Source organism: Metopolophium dirhodum, chromosome 6 (assembly GCF_019925205.1).
Source record: "Metopolophium dirhodum isolate CAU chromosome 6, ASM1992520v1, whole genome shotgun sequence".
In the NCBI taxonomy this organism is placed as follows: Eukaryota; Metazoa; Arthropoda; class Insecta; order Hemiptera; family Aphididae; genus Metopolophium; species Metopolophium dirhodum.
The window spans coordinates 27,177,336-27,200,243 of NC_083565.1; the positions used below are offsets into that span (position 1 = coordinate 27,177,336).

A 22,908-nucleotide genomic window follows, 5' to 3' on the forward strand; every position below is an offset into this window, starting at 1 on the left:
GTGGTTAGGACCATTCACAGTGGTGGAAACTAATACAGACTCTCCGAATGTGACCATATTAAAAAAAAATAAACATGTAAAATTGCACAAAAATCTATTGAAGAAATTTCATGAATGAAATCTAAATTGTTTCAGAATCTCACTGTTATGTTGTGGACTTTCAAACTCTCAGAGCAGACGTTTTCAAGTTACTTCATTCCTCATCAGGCTTATACTTTGAAGCAATGGGACCTCTTCGCATATTTTACAAAAATTAGGATTTCATCACTTACGTAAATCTGAAAACTTATTACATGAAGTACCAAATACTCCAGAAATTCCATGATCAAACGGGAGACGTTTGTATTCAACTGAAAAAAAGAGAGGACTCGATCTAAACAAGTGCGTGTACGGATTTCATACAATCCACGTTTCCGTTCATGCAAGAAATTGAATCAAATTTCAATTCTGTCATACGAATCCTTGGGTCAAACCACAGAACTTCTGAACATCCAAATCGACAACCCCGCGGGTTGATAAATGCAGTAGGAAGGCTAGCAAACATTCTTTTTGGAGTTTGCTCTGATCAAGATGCAGAATTATATTACAAAAACATTGAAGATCTAGCACATTCCGAGGATAAACATGTTCATCTATCACAGGAACAAATACGCATGGTCTCTTCAGTCATGAATAATGTTAATTCTACCATGCATGAACTACTAGCAAATGATAAAAAATTGCAGCAAAATATAAACAAAATAGAAGAACAATCCAGGCGTTCTGTGGCAACAATCAATGTATTGGAAATACAAAACACCTTCCTGGAAAACAATGCAATATTAACAGTTTTTCTAAACCAATTCGCTTGGGAAACTCAAAACCTGCAATCCATTGTCAACTCAGCATTAAATGGATTGATGCATACAAATGTCTACCCCCCCCCCCCCCCATCTCAATTGATTCACGAACTTAAACAAATACAACTGACATTACCGTCTACACTAGAGCAACCTATAACTAAATTATTCAGAACATCCAAGTTAAGCGTAGTGTATATCCAACAGAATCTCGTATTTGTGACCCATATACCCTTATTGTCAAACCTTCGGTTTATCCTGTTTCATAATATTCCACTTCCGATACCTACAAATAAAGGTAATATAGTAATCATTGAACCACAAGCTCAGTACTTGGCAATAAGCGGTACTAATGAATATCATTTTAGTCTTACCGAAAATCAGTATGAAAAATGTGAAACATTGTTCTCTTTTTAGTTATGTGTAAATCCTGAGGCAATCAGTAAATTTATACACCAGGAAAATTGTGAGGTATCTTTGTACAATTCCCCGTATCAAACGATAGGATCGTTTAATTTCAAATATCTAAGCCTAAATACTACAATCTGGCATACGCTTTATCTGCAAAACGCGTGGTTATATTACTGCATTTCGCAGGCAGTGACAGTTACATGCTCACAAATTTCTAGCAGAATTCTACTAACGGGTACAGGAAAAATTCAAATTTCTGATAATTGAGTTATATATACAGAAAATCTGATCTTAACACCATCGAGAACCCTATCATCAGAAATTCATAAAGATTTCGTTCCAGAAAATCCAAATCTGCACGCAATGTTAAAAATACCAGAATTAATAAACAGTCATGTCCCCGAGCAAATAGATACAAATAAATATTTTAAAAATTTTAATCAGTTAGATGAAGATGCCGAAAAACTGAAAGAATTATCTAATATGTACAACGATACCAAAATATTTGTAAATCCAGACCATAATTTTATTATAGTTTATATTATTGTCATTTTAATAATAGCAGTAAGTCTGTACATGTTGATTAAATATAAGTGTAATCCACCCCGGCTCTACAGACCGGAAGTAGCAGAGTGTGTGCAACCTATACACTCCTTTACAAATTCTAAAAGCTTCAGAGCATCGGAACTCACGGATGAAGTGAAACATGGTGATCATTAGACCCCCATGTTTCATGTAGTCCGGGGGGTGTTGTGAACCCCTGTCTGTATGCTATACGCAGTATTATATATAGTAATAGTATAATATAGAATAGTGTGTAAGCATATTAATATGTGAACAGGCAGAGTCACACGGGCTAAAGGAATTCGCTGTGTGGACAGTTTTGAGCCCGAGCGAGCCCCTACCGTGTCTCGCTGTCTGTATAAGAGTGAGTGTAGTACTGTCAGACCATCGAGCAGAACCTCTGTTAATCTTTTAAGTCTAATTATTTAAATCTAAGTATTCTGTACAACTAAATTTCTTTTAAAATTGATTATATAAATAAAGTATTAGTGATAACTCATACACCACGTATTTCTTTATTAACGAACAAACTCGGTTTTGGAGACGTCCATAACGATATCGTAGGAGAACTAGCGTCTTGTCCAGAACCAGCAAATGGCTGGGGTATACCAGGTTTTGTGCCTCCATGTCTAGCTGATCCGGACTTCCACCACCCGCAAGGTATTGATCTGCTGATTGGAGGTGGCTCGTTCTTTGATGTTTTGGGAACAAGAAAAATACCACTAAACATAGGTTCAGTGACCCTATATGAGAGTAATTTCGGATGGCTGGTAACGGGAGAACTTTCTAACCAACATTCACCAACACTTCTTTCAATGGGCCAAACGATAGAGGAAGATTGGAAGGTTCTCAGTACCATTGACGATGCAAGCTACGGCTGGACATCGAGGGCGAATAAGAGAAGTCAAGAAGAGCAGGAAACAGTCCAACATTTTAAGCAATATACAACTCGTGATGAAGAGGGGCGTTTCCTCGTCCGACTTCCCATCAAGCAGAAAATCAGTGAAATGGGTGCAACTTTTCCTATGGTAACCGCCTGGTTCCTGAATGTTGAGAAAAGATTGCAAAATTATGAGAACTTAAAGAATGAGTACATACGTTTTATGATTGAATATATTGAATTGGGGCATATGGTTGAAGTGTTGGAAGATTCGATTCAGACTCAGAACCACTTTTATCTACCACACCATTCAGTAACAAAGGCGTCAAGTTTCACAACAAAGGTCCGAGTAGTTTTCGACGCTTCGGCCAAGTGCGCATCTGGTGTTTCCCTTAATGATGTATTGAAATGCGGTTCAACTGTCCAGCAAGATTTATTTTCAATACTAGTTTGCTTCCGCAAGCATCAATTTGTCTTAACTTCTGACATAGAAAAAATGTTTCGGCAAATAAAGGTGGGAAGAGAAGACTGGGACCTACAAAGAATTGTTTGGAGATCCAGCTCTGAAGAACTACTCCGTTAATATCAACTTACTACAGTCACGTACGGAACGACCCCTGCCTCATTCTTGTCCACCTATTGTCTTATAGCACTCGCAGAAAGTGTCCAGAATGACTACCCGAAGGCTTCAAAAGTGATCACCGAAGATTTTTACATGGACGATCTAATGACGGGAGCTGACACAGAGAATGACTGCTGTCAATTGCAAAGAGACGTCAGTGCAGTGCTAGATTCAGCAAAGTTACTGTTGAGGAAATGGTGTTCAAATTCCGAGTTGGTTCTTCAAAACATGTCTAAGCGTGTTGATGACCCCTTGTTCGTATTAAACATAGGAGACGATGATACAGTCAAATCACTGGGGTTGCAATGGAAACCAGTCACAGACCACTTTCAATATGACATCGTATCACGATCCACAGAAGGTGCGTTATCCAAAAGAGCTATACTCTCCGACCTGAACAGAATCTTAGATCCACTCGGATTCCTGTCACCAGTTCTAGTGAAAGGTAAAATATTCCTACAACAGCTGTGGTCCATGAAGATAGACTGGGACGCAAGACTTCCAGTAGACATTCAGCAAAGATGGTGTCAATTTTATTAGGAACTTGAGCGATTAAGAGCATTATCCATTCCCAGAAAGGCTATACCCGGACGTAGCAATATCATAGATATACATGGATTTTGTGACGCCTCCGAGGAAGCGTATGGCGCTTGTATATACATTCGTTCCCAGAGTAGTGATGCGAAATGGCATTCCAGGCTTCTATGTGCAAAAACCCGAGTGACCCCGTTAAAGGGAAGCACAATCCCACGGCTTGAGTTGAACGGTGCATTGTTATTAGCTGAGCTGGCTCAACGGGTTTCTGAAACATGGCAAATAAACGTTCATCAGTTCAAACTATGGACGGACTCGACTATAGTACTAGGATGGTTGAACAGCTAAGGCAGCCGGCTGAAAACGTACGTTGCCAATCGAGTAGCACAAATCATGGATGTCACAGAAGTGAAATAGTGGAACCACATAGGGACACAGAAGAACCCAGCGGATATTCCTTCAAGAGGTTTAAGGCCACAAGAGCTATTAATGTCAAGATTGTGGTGGAACGGACCCGCCTGGTTGGAAAGTGATGAGAAGGATTGGACCCTAAATCCGATAACACATGCGGAGGAAGAGCTACCTGAAGTACGTGAAGTGAAGCTAGTACTTGCGGTGACTAACCCGGTAAACGGTATATTTAAACACTACTCTGAATGGAACCGTATGCTACGGGGAGTAGCTTGGTTGACGATATATTCGAAGTACCTGCGTAAGATGATCAATGGCCCTCTTTAAGAATACCCGACTTGAACGAAGCGAGGAAAACGATTTTAAGAATGGTTCAAGCTGAGTGTTTTAGCAAGGAGATCTCGTCACTAGGAAGGGGGCAAGAAGTACCATAGAATAGCAAGTTGCGGAGCTTGAATCCCTTCCTGCGCGATGGGTTAATACTTGTAGGTGGAAGACTCGAGAATTCAGATGAACACAAACACCCTGTGGTACTACCTGCTACTCATAAGGTAACCAGAATGATATTTGAAAAATACCACCTGGAGCTACTTCATGGAGGACCTCAGCTCTTATTATCAGAAGTAAGGCGTCTATATTGGCCACTGTTAGGTCGAGTAACTGTGAGGTCAGTGGTATGGCGTTGTGTTCGATGTACAAAATCTCATCCGCGTTTCAACCACCCAATTATGGCAGCACTCCCAAGAGATCGAGTTCAGTGTACTAGACCTTTTACAATAACAGGCGTAGATTTTGCGGGTCCTATTTATATTCGCAGTGGTTTGAGGCGTGTGGCTGCTAAAAAGACTTGAATTGCGATATTTGTGTGCTTCTCCACAAAGGCCGTACATTAAGAGTTGGCTGACGATCTTTCAAGTAGATCCTTTATAGCGACATTGCGTTTTTTTATGGCTAGAAGAGGAAAATGTGCTAAGCTGTATAGCGACAACGGCACAAACTTTGTTGACGCTCAAAAGGAGTTAGTCTCAATGATGAAGAAAGCCAGTGATGATTTAGAGAAGGAAGGTATTGAATGGCACTTTAACCCGCCCTCTGCTCCTCATTTTGGTGGTATATGGGAGTCGGGAGAGTGCTGTAAAGAGTGTGAAACACCACCTGAAGAGAGTTATATCTGATCACAAACTCACGAGCACGGAAATTCGAACACTACTCTGCCAAATCGAGGCATGTCTTAATTCGAGACCGATGACACCACTAAATAGTGACCCTTCCGACTTGGCTGTTGTTAACCCCATCGCACTTCTTGATTGGAGGTGCTATGCTATTGCAAGATGAACTGGTTATAACTAAGGAAGAGCCCAAAGGTCTGCGTAGATGGCAACTTGTACAAAATTTGATGCAAACCTTTTGGAAGCGTTGGTCAAAAGAGTATCTACCACAGATCCAAATTCGTGGCAAATGGACGTGTAAGAGCGCTCAGCTAGCAAAAGGCGATGTTGTAATTATAAAGGATGACTTTATGCCTCCAGCCAGGTGGAAGTTAGGTCTAGTTGTGGAGCTACATCCTGGTTCTGATGGTATAGTACGCGTTGCCACACTAAGAACAGCAAACGGGACGCATATGCGCCGTCCAGTCATAAAACTATATAGGCTACCGACTGATAAGGACATCTTACCAGTTGTAGAAACCCAAGGCTTTCAACGGGGGGAGAATGTTGCCGCCGCAACATAACAACAATATTATTTTTATAGTTTAATTATTACTGGTCATTGAAGACAGATGGGCTCACACATACATACCACCTTATTTGTATTGTTTTATTTTCGTATTGAATGTGTCTTATGAGTTATATAGTATTATGTAGATTAAACATTATCGCACGCCACCGCGCCGTCTATGCGAATATTCTTTAGCACGGCCACCGTGAATCTGTCCTGTTTTGTACGTCTTACCGAGAACACCGACGTGTGTCAACTATTTTTTATTGTATACTACTCTAAAGGTAAAGGGTCAATATTATAATTTTTAACGGGACATTGACCAGGCTCGAGACTATATACATATTAATTGTATTTTTTTTTTTTCTTTATCATTGTGAGCCATAAGGGCAATACTCATTTATTATTTTTTACTGAGTGTGCGTTCATCGTCGAGTATATGTCGCCGTACCGGCACAACCGCATCCTTTATTATTGTGAGCCATAAAGGCATTATTATTATATTTGTCCACATTTTACGTGTGTGAATCGTCACCTTTTATTATTATATTATTGTTAATTTATTGTAGCATTGCCTTGTATTATTTTATATCATCTTTCAGCGCAGGACCAGCTAGCTAGACTGCGCTCCACAAACTGTGAGTTTTTATTATTATATTATTATTTATTTATAATATATTGAATCTGTTGAACCATAAGGGCCGCAGATATCTTCTAATTATTATAGTATCGTGTGCCAGAAGGGCCACGTGTTCTTTTTATATTTCATACTTACCTCTACACGAGCTAACAGCTGGTCAATTTATATATATTCTGTTAGGCCATAAGGGTCGTGCATTATTATTTTGTTAATTATTATATTATTTATGCTGCTTGCTATAAGAGCCGTGCACTAATTATTTATTACTATCATATTTTTATACAATTGGGTTGCTGTGATGTTATTATAATATATCTGTGTCATTATTATTATTATTGTAAATTATACAACAACAGCAACTTATTACCAGAAACCATGTTACCATTTTATTATTATTTGTTTTATTGTACACACACCCACATACATACACATATTAATACACAAATACACATAATCCACAACAAGCACTACATAGCCGACAGTATTTGCTAGGCGATCCCGACCACTACTGTTCGAGCTATTACAACACTACACACCAGCTAGTCCTCCATTTTATATTTTTTAGACCTAGGTTTTAGTGACGTAAAAAAAAGGAGTTTGGTGTCCGGACTCGTATATTATTATTATATACTCCGGCCCGTACAGATATGTCTGTATAGTAAATACTTTATCCTTTATAGTTTTAATTTTAGTACTCCCGATTCCGCCGTTGTCGAACGTTGTCGTCGTGAAATAAATCGTAAATCTAAATACGTATTTTAATATCAATTAAAAATGCCTAAAGAAAAAAAAACATTATTAAATCGCCTTCGTTGTTATGTTGATGAATTTGGTTCCGATATTTTTAAAATTGATTCGAGTATTTTATTTTGTAAAATTTGTGAAACAAAAGTAAATTATGATAAAAAATATAACGTGTCTCAACATTTAAAAACTGACAAACATCTCAAGGGCAGTAATCGATGTAAAGAACAAACACAAAGAAAACAACAACAATTAATGACTGTTAATATCTCTGAAAAATCATCATTTAATAAAGATTTGTGTGAAGCTCTCATTTCCGCAAACATTCCGTTAAATAAACTATCAAACCCACAATTTAAAACATTTTTAGAAACATATACAAAAAATGAAATTCCCTGTGAGGCCACATTACGCAAAGGATATGTAGAAGATATTTACACGGAGACCTTGAATTCTATCAGAGAAAAAATTTCCAACAAAATGATTTGGGTCAGTATTTACGAGACCACTGATATCGACGGTCGTTTCATCACAAATGTAATTGTTGGTACTCTTGAAGAACATCGTTCAGGGGAAATTTTTTTACTTAATTCTGATGAGTTGGATAAATCTTACCATTCTACCATATGTAAACTATTTGATAAATCAATGAATATACTATGGCCAGGCGGTATCCTTCATGATAACGTGCTTTTGTTTTTATCCGATGCCACACCTTACATGGTTAAAGCGGGTCAAGTTCTGAAAACGTTTTACTCAAAAATGATTCACGTAACATGTGCAGTTCATGGGCTCCACAGGGTCACGGAAGAAGTAAGAGGTCAATTTAGTACTGTCGACAAAATCATTTCGAGTGTGAAAAAAATATTTAGAAAAGTACCAAGTCGTTTACTACTATTTAAAACAGAAGCACCAAACATAAGCTTACCCCCAGAACCAATTCTCACCCACTGGAGATGTTGGATTAATGCCGCAGTATATTATTGTGAAAATTTCAAGGTTATACACCATGTTATTTTTATGTTATATAAAAATGAAGCAATCAGTATAAGAGATGCACAACATTATATTGTAAAACCTGGTTTAGAAAATAATCATACGTACATTAAATCAAACTTTGTTAAATTAATTATGGATATTGATAATTTACAACAGCAAAATATACCATTGTCCGAGTCAATTAAAGTAGTTCAATATATAAAAAGAAGCTTTGAAACTTTGAGGGATCAGAATGGGAAAGCTGTGAACAAAAAGTTACACCAATTTCTTGAAAAAAATCATGGTTTGTCGGCATTAATAAATATATCTAATATTTTAACGGGTATAGAAACATCTGACAATCTAGACGGGCTACCTGAAGATCTAAACTGTAATGACTTGGTATTTTATAAGAACGCACCAATAACGTCCGTTGACATTGAGCGGTCATTTTCTACTTACAAGACTATACTATCAAATAACCGCAGGTCTTTCAAATTCGAAAATTTACGAAAACATTTAATAATCCAGTGTAATTCCCAGGGTAAATATATGAATTAATTTAATTATAAGCACACATAATTAAATAATTTATCATGTTTGTTAACAGTTTTAATTCAACCAGTCCAGCCAGTCCCTAAACCGTCAATGAACATAAGCGTTTTATAAAACAGTATAAGAATTATATAACAGTATAGTAATTGGCAAATGTAATTAGTAATTAATAATTATTAATAAATAATAATTTTTTCAAGTTAAATGCATATTTTTTGATTTTTCGTGCTATTTAAAGCGCATATTTTGGAGTTTTTTAGTGCTAATTAAGGAGCTAAAAATGACCATTTTTAGTGCCACAACTTCCGAGCCCTGATAATGGGTCAATACAAAGTAAGTAGGGAAATGCAATATTATTTACTGTAACCTACTGAAAAGTTAAATAGCCTACTAGAGCATTGTAATTTATAGCATATTGTCATAACATTATATAATGAGGTATAATATACCATATTATAAATAGCCAAAAATAACAGTTAAATTAATAAATATGTCCCCTGAAATCAGATGTATTTTAGGGGGAGCATACTACTTGCTTTCGAAATGATTATCAGTAGATGAGTTGTGTCCCGCAAAAAAAGGTTCAAAAAAGGTCATTGTCTATTTGTGTCCCGGTATACCTTTTTTTATAACCTAATTGCGTCCCGAAAATATCGATTTGTCGATACTAAAATTTAAATAAAAAAATTCATGTCTTACATTTTGTCATAATATCCAAACTTATAACCATCAATTATATAAAAACCATTAATCGCGACCAATTTAGAACTACACATTTTTCCATAGCTTAAAAAAAATTAATTATTTAACTATTAAATTAACTTATTTTTTTTTTTAATTTGATAAATGGTATTTGCGCAGAAACAACTATTGGTCTAATAAGACGAATCATACTGAATACATTCAATATGTGAAAATATAATTTGTACGAGCAAAATACAAAAGATTATCGACGTAATTGCTATATCTTATATCGAATCTAACAACCAATAAGTTGTATTACCTATGTATACATGTTCACATACCTTTTAGCTTCTTCACATAAGTTATCAATATAATATCGAGTATAATATACTATCATAATGTACCTACCTAATTATTAAGGTTTATGAACTATCGATTTTACTGATTTTATTAGATAATATCGATAATTATATTGCAGACTTGTTAGCAAGTTACTGGTCAAATTTACTACGTCTTGAAAAATATACCTTTTTTTGAGACGCAAGTAACACACAGCCATTTTAGGCCCTGGTTTGGACTTAGATATTAGGTTATAGTTTCAGAGGAATATTTCAATAAAAGATTGAATGACTCTGTTATTATTATAATGGTTACCTATTGGCTATTATCATAACAAGCTTATGAAAATAAGACATTTTTCATTACCGATGATCTTAAAAGTTAAGATATTAAACATAGAATATAATATCATTAAACCTATCATATTATTTATTCAATATTTTCTTATTCTTTTTCTTATTATTTATTTTTTCATTTACAAGCGAGCAAAGAATGCATTGATATGTTTTTTTTTAAAAATTTGTTGTGTCTAATTCAAGGCTGGGCAAGTTAACGGTTTTTTAACTCATTAAATTAAGTAACATTAAATAATTCCAGAAACATAATATGGTTTATTAGATAGTCTTTCTTTACGCACGGGAAAATTACTGGGGAAATTTAAAATGATATATCAAAGTAAAAACTCATTCAAACATTTGTATTATTCTTCAGACGAAAATTAACTTAATTTTGATACTTTTGAAATAAAATTAACTTAAAGTTAAAATGTTTATCTTTAAAAAAAGTAAGGAGTTAATTAACTGTTATTTTAACTTAATTTATAACTTTTAACTTGTTAATGCCCAGCCTTGGTGCCTATCATCATCTTTTGAGAGTAGCAAAACTGATTTGATTTAGTACTTCTTTTATCTTTTCTGATAGAAAAGTATATCTAGTTAGTATTTGAGGAGATAAAAGCAAAAAAAGCGGGCAAGCGGATGTCACTGTGCTATAAAATAGGTTACAAGTGGGTCTTTCTAATGGATAGTATTAAATGTTAATTCAATGATATAATATCATTGTATACGAAAAACGATTCTGAGCGGTGACGGTTTGTCAGATATTGTATATGTTAAGGTATATGACCGCATGGCAGTAAATGTTGACAGTCACCGGTGTATGTCGACATTCACTAATAATTTTGGTGAATTTTATCAATTATTTCAAATATCTCACAATGCGGACATTTACCAGTATTTGTTGACATGCGCAATAGTTATTTAGTGAATGTTGACATGTGTGACAACGACAACATAATATATAATCAAATAGATAGCTAATAAATTCATAAATAAATATAGTTGAACAAATTAATTTTTTAATATTTAAGTTTAGGTAGTATAAGTATATGCTTTATTAAGTTTTATTTATTACAACACGGTAAACTATCGTGGCATTTACTGTAACAAAGTATTCCCCCATTCTTACAATTACATTTTTTTGTATTACATTTTTTTTTACAGTTGCATCTTACATAACCTTGGCCGCCACTTTTGGAAGCAGCTGTCGATACCTGTCTCAAAGACATTGTCTTATCGGATAAAACGTCGTTTAAAGATATCAATTTTTCTTTGCACACTGCAAATTGATTTCGAGTGTACAGCTTACTGATAATCCCATATTTTGTTCCTAATTTGTAGAAGTCATTATCAACGTCCATTACAACAGCCAAGATATTTTGGTAATCCATACGTCCTCGATCGATATCTGGAACACTCACTCAAACAGTATCACCTACTTGAGCAGGCGGAAATTTTTGGTTCGACGATCGCAGCATTACACTTGCTTGTGTTTGAAGTCCATTTAGTGCCAAAGCTCTATTCTTAATTGTATTCTCCTTCCTTTCATTTTTGTCTTTTAAATACAAAATATTTGTTTGAATTATTTTTGTAATAGGTATTATAATTTTAAATTACATACTTAATAATTCATTTTGGTTTTTGTCATCACTTTTTTCGCTGAGCTTATCTTCATCATTATTTGCTTGATTGTCAAGATTATCGTCGCTTTTACCGTTAGACTCTTTCTCTACTTCATTGTCATCACTTCCTTTATTTTCTAGGTCAGTTTGAGGGGCTGTCAAAAAAATTTTTATTTAGTTACTATAATATATCGATCACACTTTATGCATACATGGTGTCACTGCATATTAATATATTTTATTTTATTTTTTAATTTATACTTACTTATAGACTGAAGTATTTGTTCTAACTCCTCTTCTGTTGCTAGTTTTTCTATTTGTTCTCGTGGAACAGAAGATGTTAAAAGACCCCTTTGTGCCAAACATAGCTTCGTATGGCGTTTGCTTAATACCTTGATGATACGTCGTATTTTTCGCAAATTGGACAAATGGTAATGCTTCTGACCATTTTGTAGTGTCATTATCTTCCATCATAGCTCTCAGTATATTTTGGAAATCTTGGTTTGTCCTTTCGATGGATCCTTGTGTTTGGCTGTGGCGTGGTTTACCATGCACAATTTTCACACCATCCCACATTGAACACAGCTCTGATATAACTTTATTTACGAACTCTCGTTCATTGTCGGAATGTAAAATATTTGGCGCACCGAAAATAAGAAATATATTTAATAAGTGATGTGCAACTTCTTCTGCAGTTTTAGATTTTAGAGGTCTTAATTGAATACATTTTGTTAGGTGATCCTGATAATTTAATATACATTTAAATTCACCATCTTTGCAAGTTTGCATATCTACAAAGGCTACTTGACACCGGGAATTAAGTTCACGACTTATAATAGGTTTGATTACAATACCTTTTTTCGGAACTTTTTGTTTGGTTTGGCATTGAACACATAAACTTAAAAATAACATAACAACTTCATATGTTATATTTTTGAATTTGTTCTGCAATTCGTTTATCATTCTGGTTCGCCCTCCATGACCAATTTTTATATGAGCTTCGTACATAATGTCGTATAGTTCTTCGTTCTTTACATAGTAAATAATTTTAGTTTCACCTGCTTTTAACGGGACGATTAATTTATGATTATCCATAATATCCATAACGTCAAATCGATTTAATCGTCTGTAATCACTTCGTTGTTTATTTTTTTTTGCTTTAGCATTTATAACTTCACTTATATATTTATTATATTTTTCAGTGCTTAAATAAAAACAATTATCTTCCCTTTTGTTTAATAAAAGTGCACTAAACTTTTCATAAAAAATATCTTTTATACTTTTATTCATTATTAGTTTTAATTCGAATATAATATTAATAAAATATTACACTAAGGCCCGTTGTATTACACTAAACTGTTGCGCTCGGTTTAGAATACGCGTCGATACTGGCGAGGGTATATTTATATTATATTATCTAGCAAACGATTGACAATCGGATTGTCTCATGCGATAACATTACTAACGTCTAAACGTCTCCAATGCATATTGTGGCTGGGCGATAACATCTTAATAATTTTACAAAATAATACAAAAATACCTTTTACATACATTGTGCTTCAAGTGTGGTCAACATTTACCAAACACTGACTGTAAATGTCAACAATCACCGGTGTATGAACGCATTAAGACAATTTCGTCTACATTCACTACGGTTTTTGGTATATGTCAACCTACACTGGTGGCTGTCAACATTCGCCTACTGCGGTCATACACCTTAACATTATATAATATTTATATAGTTATTACTTATTCTTAAAACGGTAGACAGCTGGTAAGTTGAATCAATATTATAAAATTACAACAAAATAACTAAAATAGTTATTCTTGGTTTTTGGATATGTAATTTCGTTCAAATTTGAACTTAAAATTACTATAAAAATAAACTGTATACGTATTTTTGAGTTAGATTAGGTTAATTTTTTGGTAACAGAGTTAACTACTTACATGGAACTTAGTTTTAATTTTTAATCCTTAGTTATGAAAGTTGAACATTTTATACATTTATATATTTGCTAAATTTTGTCTAAATTCGAACTTTAAATGCTTATAAAAAAAATTGTGCATAAGTATTTTTAATATTTTTTAACTGCTATTGTAACAATATATCAGGAGCCTTATTTTCACGTTTTTTGGCCCAACAAATAAAACTTAATTGATATTCATAGAAAAAAATACCTAAAAAAATTTAAATTTGAAATTGTCCGTAAAATGCAGTGAAATTTTCAAGAGTTACAACAAAATAAGTAAATCGTAACTACTATAGGAGCTTATCGTTATTTATATATCTAAAATAAATTAAACATATTATAGTTCATAAGTTACGGTAGTCGGTACTTGGCTAATACATAATATTATGTTATTATAATGTTTTAAGTTAACTGAAATATCGTCACGGTAACCGGTAACCGATAACCAGACATAATAATGTGTTTGAAATAACTTGAACCGATTTTGGAAAATTTAACCCTGAAACCTGTATTTAAATTTTGCTAGTATGAAGATAGCCCCCCCCCCTACTATGTTTATTTCAAGTAGCAATTTTGCTCTGAATAACTTACAAATTCCAAAAACCCACTTACAATTACTTACAAATTAAGCTACACAATTAACAATTTGTTCTAAGTAATTTTGTAAGAATGGGTGGGGGGGGGGGCTAGTGTGAAGTTTGTCCCTCAAATTTTGGTAATTTCATCAAATCAAAGAACTTACTAATTCAAAAATTCAACTTACAATTACATACAAATTGAGCTTTTGAACTTACAATTTGTCCAGTGTAATTTTTATAAAATGGAGAGGCTAGTGTGAAGTTGCCCCCCCCCCCCCAAGTTAATTTTGACAGTTACTTCGAAGTGATGAACTTACAAATTCGAAAAGTCAACTTACAATTACTTACAAATTGAGCTTTTGAACTTACAATCATGCCGGTTTTATTAAAACATAATGGGGGTGCTAACTTCACAGACGTCCGTTGTACTCTGAAAAATCGCTTATTCATTTTTTACATTTCTCCAGTCCTCCCTCCCAATCAGCGTTACCCGTTTATTACAATTTAATATGTTTTCCAACTAACAAACTAAAAAAAATGTAGCCATCGTAGCAAAGCATATCTTTCCCTTTCTCAGTTTTTAGCATTTAAAAGCCATAATAGAATAATTTTGTAATAATAATAAATGAGAGTAAATACACAACGGTTAAAATGACGATTTGACGGTTGTCATAAGACTGAGGCTAGCATTGGCAGGGATCATTAGAGTTCAAAAACCATAAAAACGATAACACGCGATAAATCGACGAGCGATTTATTTATAACGTGATAAATTGACGTTGCGATAAAATGACCACGGTGAATTGACACACGATGCATTTAGCAGCGATGCAATGAAGTGACACTATTATCAGGTATAGTTGCCTAGGTAGGTAAGTGCAGAATAGCAATTATAGTTTCAAGTGGGCTTATGAGACTCGCTGAGTGTGAGAACAAATTTTGGAGGTCTAGTCATTACACTTATATAAGTCACACCTGGCTATGATTGTTGGTTAAAAACTTAACACCACAAACTCAAAAGTGTATGGAGGTCTTCATTTTTACGACGGTGATAAAGATTTGTGATAACGTGGGGGGCTTTAAAGGACTCTTTCGAAGTTGGAAATGTTTGAATTTTGAGAATGAGCATCTTGTTATCCGTGAAGACCGTTATGTCAATTGATTCAAAACTGTCCGTCAGTGCTTTGTTGAAATTTGAAAAAAGTAGAGGAGCTTGTTTGATTGTCTAGCTATCAGTCATCACCGTTGTATTTCGATAGCTGACTTGTGACTAAGCCACATAGTTGGCTATCCGACTTCGTCAGGTTAATTCACGGACAATATGCGAACCCTATATTATCAGAACCCCACTAGTTGCGTAGGTACGTCAAAAACTTCATGGATAATTTAGTTTTAAACTTATATCAAGTCTGTCATTATTACTTAACCTAACCAAATCTTACAGCAAATTATGTTTAAACCAACCTGGGTCAAGCGCTTGCCAGACAATTGAAATCCAATACATCTCCCCCCCCCCCACACTCTTTATGTACAACCACCTTGGGTTAGTCTCTAGGTAACCACTGCTGATTTCACCATTATTTGTAGAATAATTACATACATTTATAATTTGTATTATATATATCACATAAACTTTTAAAATAAAATGTTTTAAGCTTAGTTTATACATACAGACATAATAATATATACACAATGTATTAGCCATTAGAGCATTAAATACAGAAAGCTCACAACGTGATAGTTTTATTTTTATAAATATAATATATAAGCTTTATATTACATTTATACATGTTATATTAAAGTTATCAGTATTACGGATCTTGACCATATTAAATATATATATTATACTGTATTTTATTAGGTACCAACTAAACAATTTAAATTGATTTTATAAAATTACGTGTAAATAATATTATAAAGGTGAGTAAAATAATATTTTCCAATGCGCACAACTTAGCCGGGTCATCGTCTTATTGCCAATATTATTTACTTCTGGTATGCCCATGCCGCTACATCAAACCACCTTAACTTACTGACTTCCCTATTGATGCATTCTACATTATTACGTATATACAAAATATAATTTCTGTAGAAGTTATATATTACTATTATTACAGGTAGGTCGTAGCTACATTATATTATATTAAAAATAAATAACTATTTTCCCATCTACATATAATTATATAATTCTAAAACACTAAAGATTAATGGTAATTACTAATTTTTTCTGTTATTGTCTCTCTATCAGTCTATCAAAAGTATTGTACTCTTAGTGTGCCTATATTGAACTAAATTAAACATTTACTAACTAACTCTTATTCATTCATATATGTATATACTAGCTGATCCTATGCACTTCGTTGCCCGTTCAATGTACCAACTCTATGTGACTCAAACTTTGTTCAATTCGTTATTTAATATTCGGTGTACGGTGTTCAAAATTTATCTTAACTTTTCTGATGCCTGGAATAAAAATTCTAGTTCGCAGCAGTATATTATCAGGTAGGGAATCTACCTGCGGTAGATCGCGGACCCGGTGCGGTTTGTACGTAAGTGTATGATTTAACTCTTAAGTATCAAAGTTATACCAAGTTTATTTTGATATAATACGGCGGATTAATGTATTCAATTAATACATAGTCCTAACCTAACCTAAACGTTCTAAATTCTGACGAATAAAAACCATCTAGCAGACAAACGTATATATTTTAATATAGGCTATAGCTGATCCTGCACACTTTGTGGTCCGTAAAAAATGACAACTCTTAAACAAATTGTGATTGTTCAACTCCTTTTTGGTGTAACTCACTACAATAAGTGCAACTCAGCCACCCTGGTAGGCAATGGGTGAAAATTAGATTTGATGCATGCTTGTACCTGATCTGCCCGATTAACCAATAGCAACCAATAATAAATAAATACTATTTCTATTAATTATTTTTCCTATAACCAATAGCAATCATTCATAAACAAATATTTCTATCATAAATCTCAAAATCTCTGTTTGAGCACTTCTATTAATTGAATGTAGCGTAATGTTATATTAACCTTCCTCAATGAATGGACTATCCAACAAAAAAATAATTTTTCAATTCGAACCAGTATAGCCCCTTACAGCCCCTTTAAGCCCACTTAAGCCCCTTACAGCCCTTTTTTAGTAATAAAAAGTAGCCTATGTTTTTTTCTCAGTGTCTAAACTATCTATGTACCAAATTTCATTTAAATCGGTTCTGTAGTTTCGGAGCCTATTCAATACAAACAATCAAATCTTTCCTCTTTATAATATTAGTATAGATAATTTATAAGACATTGAATAAAAGGTAGTCAGTAGATACATATTATATAAATTCATATAATTTCATGTTAACAATATTAACCAACATAATATCATTAAACGCTTATTATTGTTATGTTTTATTTTTGTTAAATAAGAATTTGAAAAATGTTTACCTACGTAAAAAAATCAATGTATAATACATACAAATTAAATAGGCTTGAAAAATTTAAATATAAATTAACTATACATACACAAGGTAAATGTATAAGTTGTATCTAATAAAATAATAATAATAATAATAATAAAAGATCGGAAATTTGTAAATCTGAGACGACGGGCGACCGTGCTAAATCATACAGCGCCGCCCGGAGAGCGTACGATGAATTCGAACTTGGATCTGCCTAACAAGTTACAACCTACGACGTTTGGGGAACCTACGCCTAACCTACCGAATGTCTGAGTACCATGGACGGATAGGCAATTTTTGGCCTACCGGGAAATATTTGTTAGGGCTTCATACTATAAATAATGAAAAATATATTCAATCAAAGAAATTATTACCTATTTTAAAATATATTATTTTTATAAAAAAATTCTTTCTTACCTCTGTATTGAAAATAAATATCAAAAAAATGTATTAAAATATTATAATACAGAATTTAAAATGTACAAAAGCTTCAACATGTATATAAAATGTATGCATCTGACTTTTAGATACTTTTGAAAGTAAATTTTCAATTTCACATTCTTTGTTTGTGAAGAAATTAAATAATTTTAATAAATAGGGAATTTAAAATTAGTTATAACCTTATTATTTCAGATGAAAAAAAAAATAATTAATATGTTAATCTTAATAGCTAGTTCAACAATTATTAGTTGGTATTAAAATGGCCCAACAGCTAGGTTTTGTTTATATTCTATAATACTTTTAGCTTAATAATAATAAATAGTTTTGCTTAAAAATAACTTTTATTTATTCAAAACAATTATATTTAAATTTTAAATTATATCGTAATTATAATAATTTTTTATATCATTTATAAATGTAAGTGAGTGCGAGTTCTTACACAAACGCCTTTATTTATACTTAAGGGGGCTCCAGTCAGTTTTGTAAAAATTCAAAACTTATGTAGATTTGCCCAATCTAAACATATATTTCCTTTATTTTAATACTTTTAAATATATTTAAATTCCGTATAATAAAATAAATCTTAAGGGGGCTGCAGTGGAATGCAATCCATGAAAAAAGTGGCTTTTAGACTAAAGAGCCAGACAAAACTGAAGGAATTTGTTTAGACGGATTTCAATTTTTAAAACTGATTTTCATCGATTACCTACCAACAGTGTTAGGACTTATCTAGATAAATTTACAAGATACATTTTTTGGTGAAAATTAGCTAGATCTGTTCGAAATTGTTTCATTTTTATTCTCATTATCTGAGGCACAACTTGTACATAAAATAACATCCAGGGCTAAAAGTATATGACGTTATTCTGAAAAGACTATAAATTATTCCTATTTAATACTTATTACTTATTAGTTATTAACATTTTGTATTCAGTTAATAATATATAATATAATATACTAATTAATTTATGTAATTAGCCTATATTAGTATATTGTTACGTACCCACGTATTAAGTAGTCATATATTAACTATGTACAGCGCGCCGCACGTTTCTAATAATATTTGACACTATAACTAATAAGGCAATTAGTATAGTATAACATGCGGAGGTCGTTGCAAAAGCGTAGAGAAAACAATTAAACTATAGAAGGTGCCGTCACATACGTATCTTTCCAGGAAAGCCAACGCCCATACGCAGGATACGAGTCGACCAGCATACCAAATACGAGACCCGAACTCTGTCTCATGACCGAGCTTAGCCACTACTACAACCAGAATAGAAAAGATGGCCCCACCGCCGTCCCAAACAAAATTCCATAGAATATAATATTATTCATTGAGAAATAAAGATAAACCAGCCGTCTACTTTTTCCGTATTTGCAATGCATCTGAAATTAATGACAATTGATAAGTCTGACGAGCAATACATGAGATGCTATTTATATATTTCGGGTCTTATGCTTTATATTATAAATCTATGGACTATAAACAATGTCTAAACGAATTTTAATTGCACATGACGTATAATAATAATAAACATTATTTCGTATACACAATACTCGTAAATATCTTTTCAATGTTGTTAATTTATAATAGTACGTGACACGAAAAGTGGCCGGTGACCCCATCACCTGCAAGAACGGCCGTTACCCATTGGTTTTCTCGTGTGTGTATTATTTTGTGTACTTAAATGACGGTACATATATTTTTTTAAATAAGTAATTTTAATTTTAATTTCTAAAATTATCTGGTATTTAAATATTTAGATAATTATCTAGATAAAATATTTTTATCTTTTTGTTAGATAAATTTGATTTGTTTATCTTTTATCTGTATCTTAGATAAAATTTAGTGTTGCTATATTTATCTTTATCTAGATGATATTTTTGTTATCTGTTCCTAACACTGCCTACCAAGTGTATTAAGTTTCAAGGTGGTTTTGTCGGTTTTGAATATCTTTTTTTTCATCTGTGATATGATATCCATGAGTAAAAATCAGGTAAGTGGATGTCGCTTGGCTGTACTGTTGAATGTGACGCTGGACGGACTAATGAATTCAGTATTAGTATAAATGAATAATAACACGTTAATATGATTATGTATATGTAGGGTTAGCCACTCAGCCACATATACACAAATATTATACGAATTTTGTACACTTTATAATTACTGAAAATACACTATTATTTCATTAATTGTTGGAATTGACTTCAATTTTATAACAAACCATTATCTTTTGGATCGCTGATATACAACAATATTTTAAAACTCATGTAAAAAAATGTTTTTATTCTCAAAATAATTCCAGGAATATTTTTCAGCACTATATAATATAGAATATACAAAAATGAAATAATAAATCAACAAAAATAATGTGTTTTTTTTTAAAATTCTAAGTGTGTAATCAATTTATTGTTTCTAATCATCTATAACCGAACACGTTTAAAAGAAAAAAAAATATTTTTCATAATATCATTGAAATATTTCAAATTTAGAAACCTATGTATAAGTATAATATATAATAACGTACAACTGGACTATTTAACTGTGACAGTACACACACACACCGTATACGCACTGTACGACAACGCCTGTGCAAGTGAGTATTACATACTTCAATGACTCTATATATATGCACAACCGAGGTTACTTTCTGTACTTGTATTTTTCGAAATATTTTCTTCACATAATTACAGGACGGTGTGTGGATTTTTAGCATCTCTACGGCAGAAAACACAAGCTTAATTACTGACACTATTTCAGGATCCATAATATACACAAAAAAAATATGAACACTAGCATCTGAACTCACACCCGGTATACACATTGTTATATTGATTAAATTGATTAATCAACAATTTACAATTTTAAAGCCTTGTTTATTGAACAAGTCAATAATGTTAACCATTTAACTTATTTAAACTATTTTACTAGGTAGCTGTTACGTTCCTTATTTTTATAATACACGAATACGCAATTATCAATAAACCTAATAATTCTAAAAACCCACTTACAATTACTTACAAATTAAGCTACACAACTTACAATTTGTTTAAAGTAATTTGGTAAGAGTGGGAGGCTAGTGTGAAGATAGCCCCCCCCCCCCTCTAAGTTTATTTCGGTCACAACTTTGCTCCGAGTAACTTACAAATTCCAAAAACCTACTTACAATTATTTACAAATTAAGCTACACAACTTACAATTTGTTCTAAGTAATTTGTAAGAATGGGGCGGCTAGTGTGAAGTTCGTCCCTCAAGTTATTTTTGGTAATTTCATCAAATCAAAAAACTTACTAATTCAAAAATTAAACTTACAATTACTTACAAATTGATCTTTTGAACTTACAATCATGCTGGCTTTATTAAAACATAATAGGGGGGCCAACTTCACACACGTGTACAACGGGTGTCGTAAATTTCCACACTAATGTTTGGCATAGGAAAATTTTTAAATTTGTAATTTTTTCCATGAGGGAGGCTGGCGAACATTTCTCCAGCCCCTCTTCAATATTTTTGAATTTACGGTTAAACCAATATCGCAACAATTCTGAAAATGGTCATACTAATTCACAATAATGGCGCACTAATGTTTAGCAAAAGAAAAATTTCGAAAATTTTAATTAGGGGCTGGCGAAATGTAGGTATTATAAATCATCGTTAATAATACAGGCTAAAATCAATCGCGGTTTTACTTACAGGCCTAACTTGATCGTCACTTCCGTGCAATATCGTCCCCATAAATTTGGGCGTTTCGTTAGCACCGCCCCAGAGTTCTTCTTCCCCAATAATTATTGTAATTTGAATTATAAAAATCAAATTTAAATAAAAACCACATGTAGAATATAAAATCTATATTTAATAAAAAAAATTCAATCTTCTATAAAAAAATTTACTCAAAAATGTTGCAATTTTTTTTTTCATCTTAAAAGTACCTATTAGGTAATTAAATTTTTTATTACACAATTAAATTAAATCATATACATTAGTGTTTCAACTGGAACTCACCTTGGTTGGTATTGGTTTTTTTTCAAGTCATCGAAGAGTTCCCAACTTCCGGTACCTCTTTCAGCGTATCCATTATAATCACCAATGGTGATTCGAAGTTTAAATTTGCCAGGGGGAAAACTTATAACGACTCTTAGCTCATAGGTCAATGAATTATAAATTAAAATTTGTGGAATATCACATAGTCTCATTTTTACTTATTCCGCTGTTTCTGTACTTGTATTTTTCGAAATATTTTCTTCACCTTAATGTTTATTTTCCATCTCGTTCTGATATCGATAGTTATAATATTCATTTTGATATCATTAGTAACCTACTGCCTAGTGTAGCTATAATATGTAAAAATATAATTATAATTGGTGATTACAATCTTCCCAAGTTACATTGGCTCCCTAGCTCTATAGATTTTTACCCCAGTCTATTCAACTTAAGTTTAATAGCGGTGGAATTGTTGTCAATCTCTTTAAAATATTTTTCAATTTAATCATATTGTAAATAATAATGGCCCAATTTTATATTTAATTTTAACTGATTTAACGAATGTATCAGTCAGATTGTCCGTTTCTTCC

General features: G+C 32.8%; 2 protein-coding genes across 2 annotated transcripts; one reads left to right on the plus strand and one right to left on the minus strand.

The window, feature by feature from the left end:
- The first annotated feature begins 419 nt into the window (after positions 1-419).
- On the plus strand, positions 420-3,856 carry LOC132947610 (uncharacterized). The gene is made up of 4 exons (XM_061017896.1): positions 420-779; positions 1,257-1,281; positions 2,298-3,272; positions 3,345-3,856. The coding sequence occupies exons 1-4, from the start codon at positions 420-422 to the stop codon at positions 3,854-3,856; spliced, it is 1,872 nt and encodes a 623-aa protein (XP_060873879.1).
- A 7,823-nt stretch (positions 3,857-11,679) lies between these two features.
- LOC132947611 (KRAB-A domain-containing protein 2-like) lies at positions 11,680-22,530 on the minus strand. Its single transcript, XM_061017897.1, has 4 exons — positions 22,340-22,530; positions 12,273-12,778; positions 11,880-12,035; positions 11,680-11,813 (listed from the first exon to the last, which is right to left on the minus strand). Exons 1-4 carry the CDS (start codon positions 22,528-22,530, stop codon positions 11,680-11,682), a joined length of 987 nt encoding a protein of 328 aa, XP_060873880.1.
- Positions 22,531-22,908: the final 378 nt, after the last annotated feature.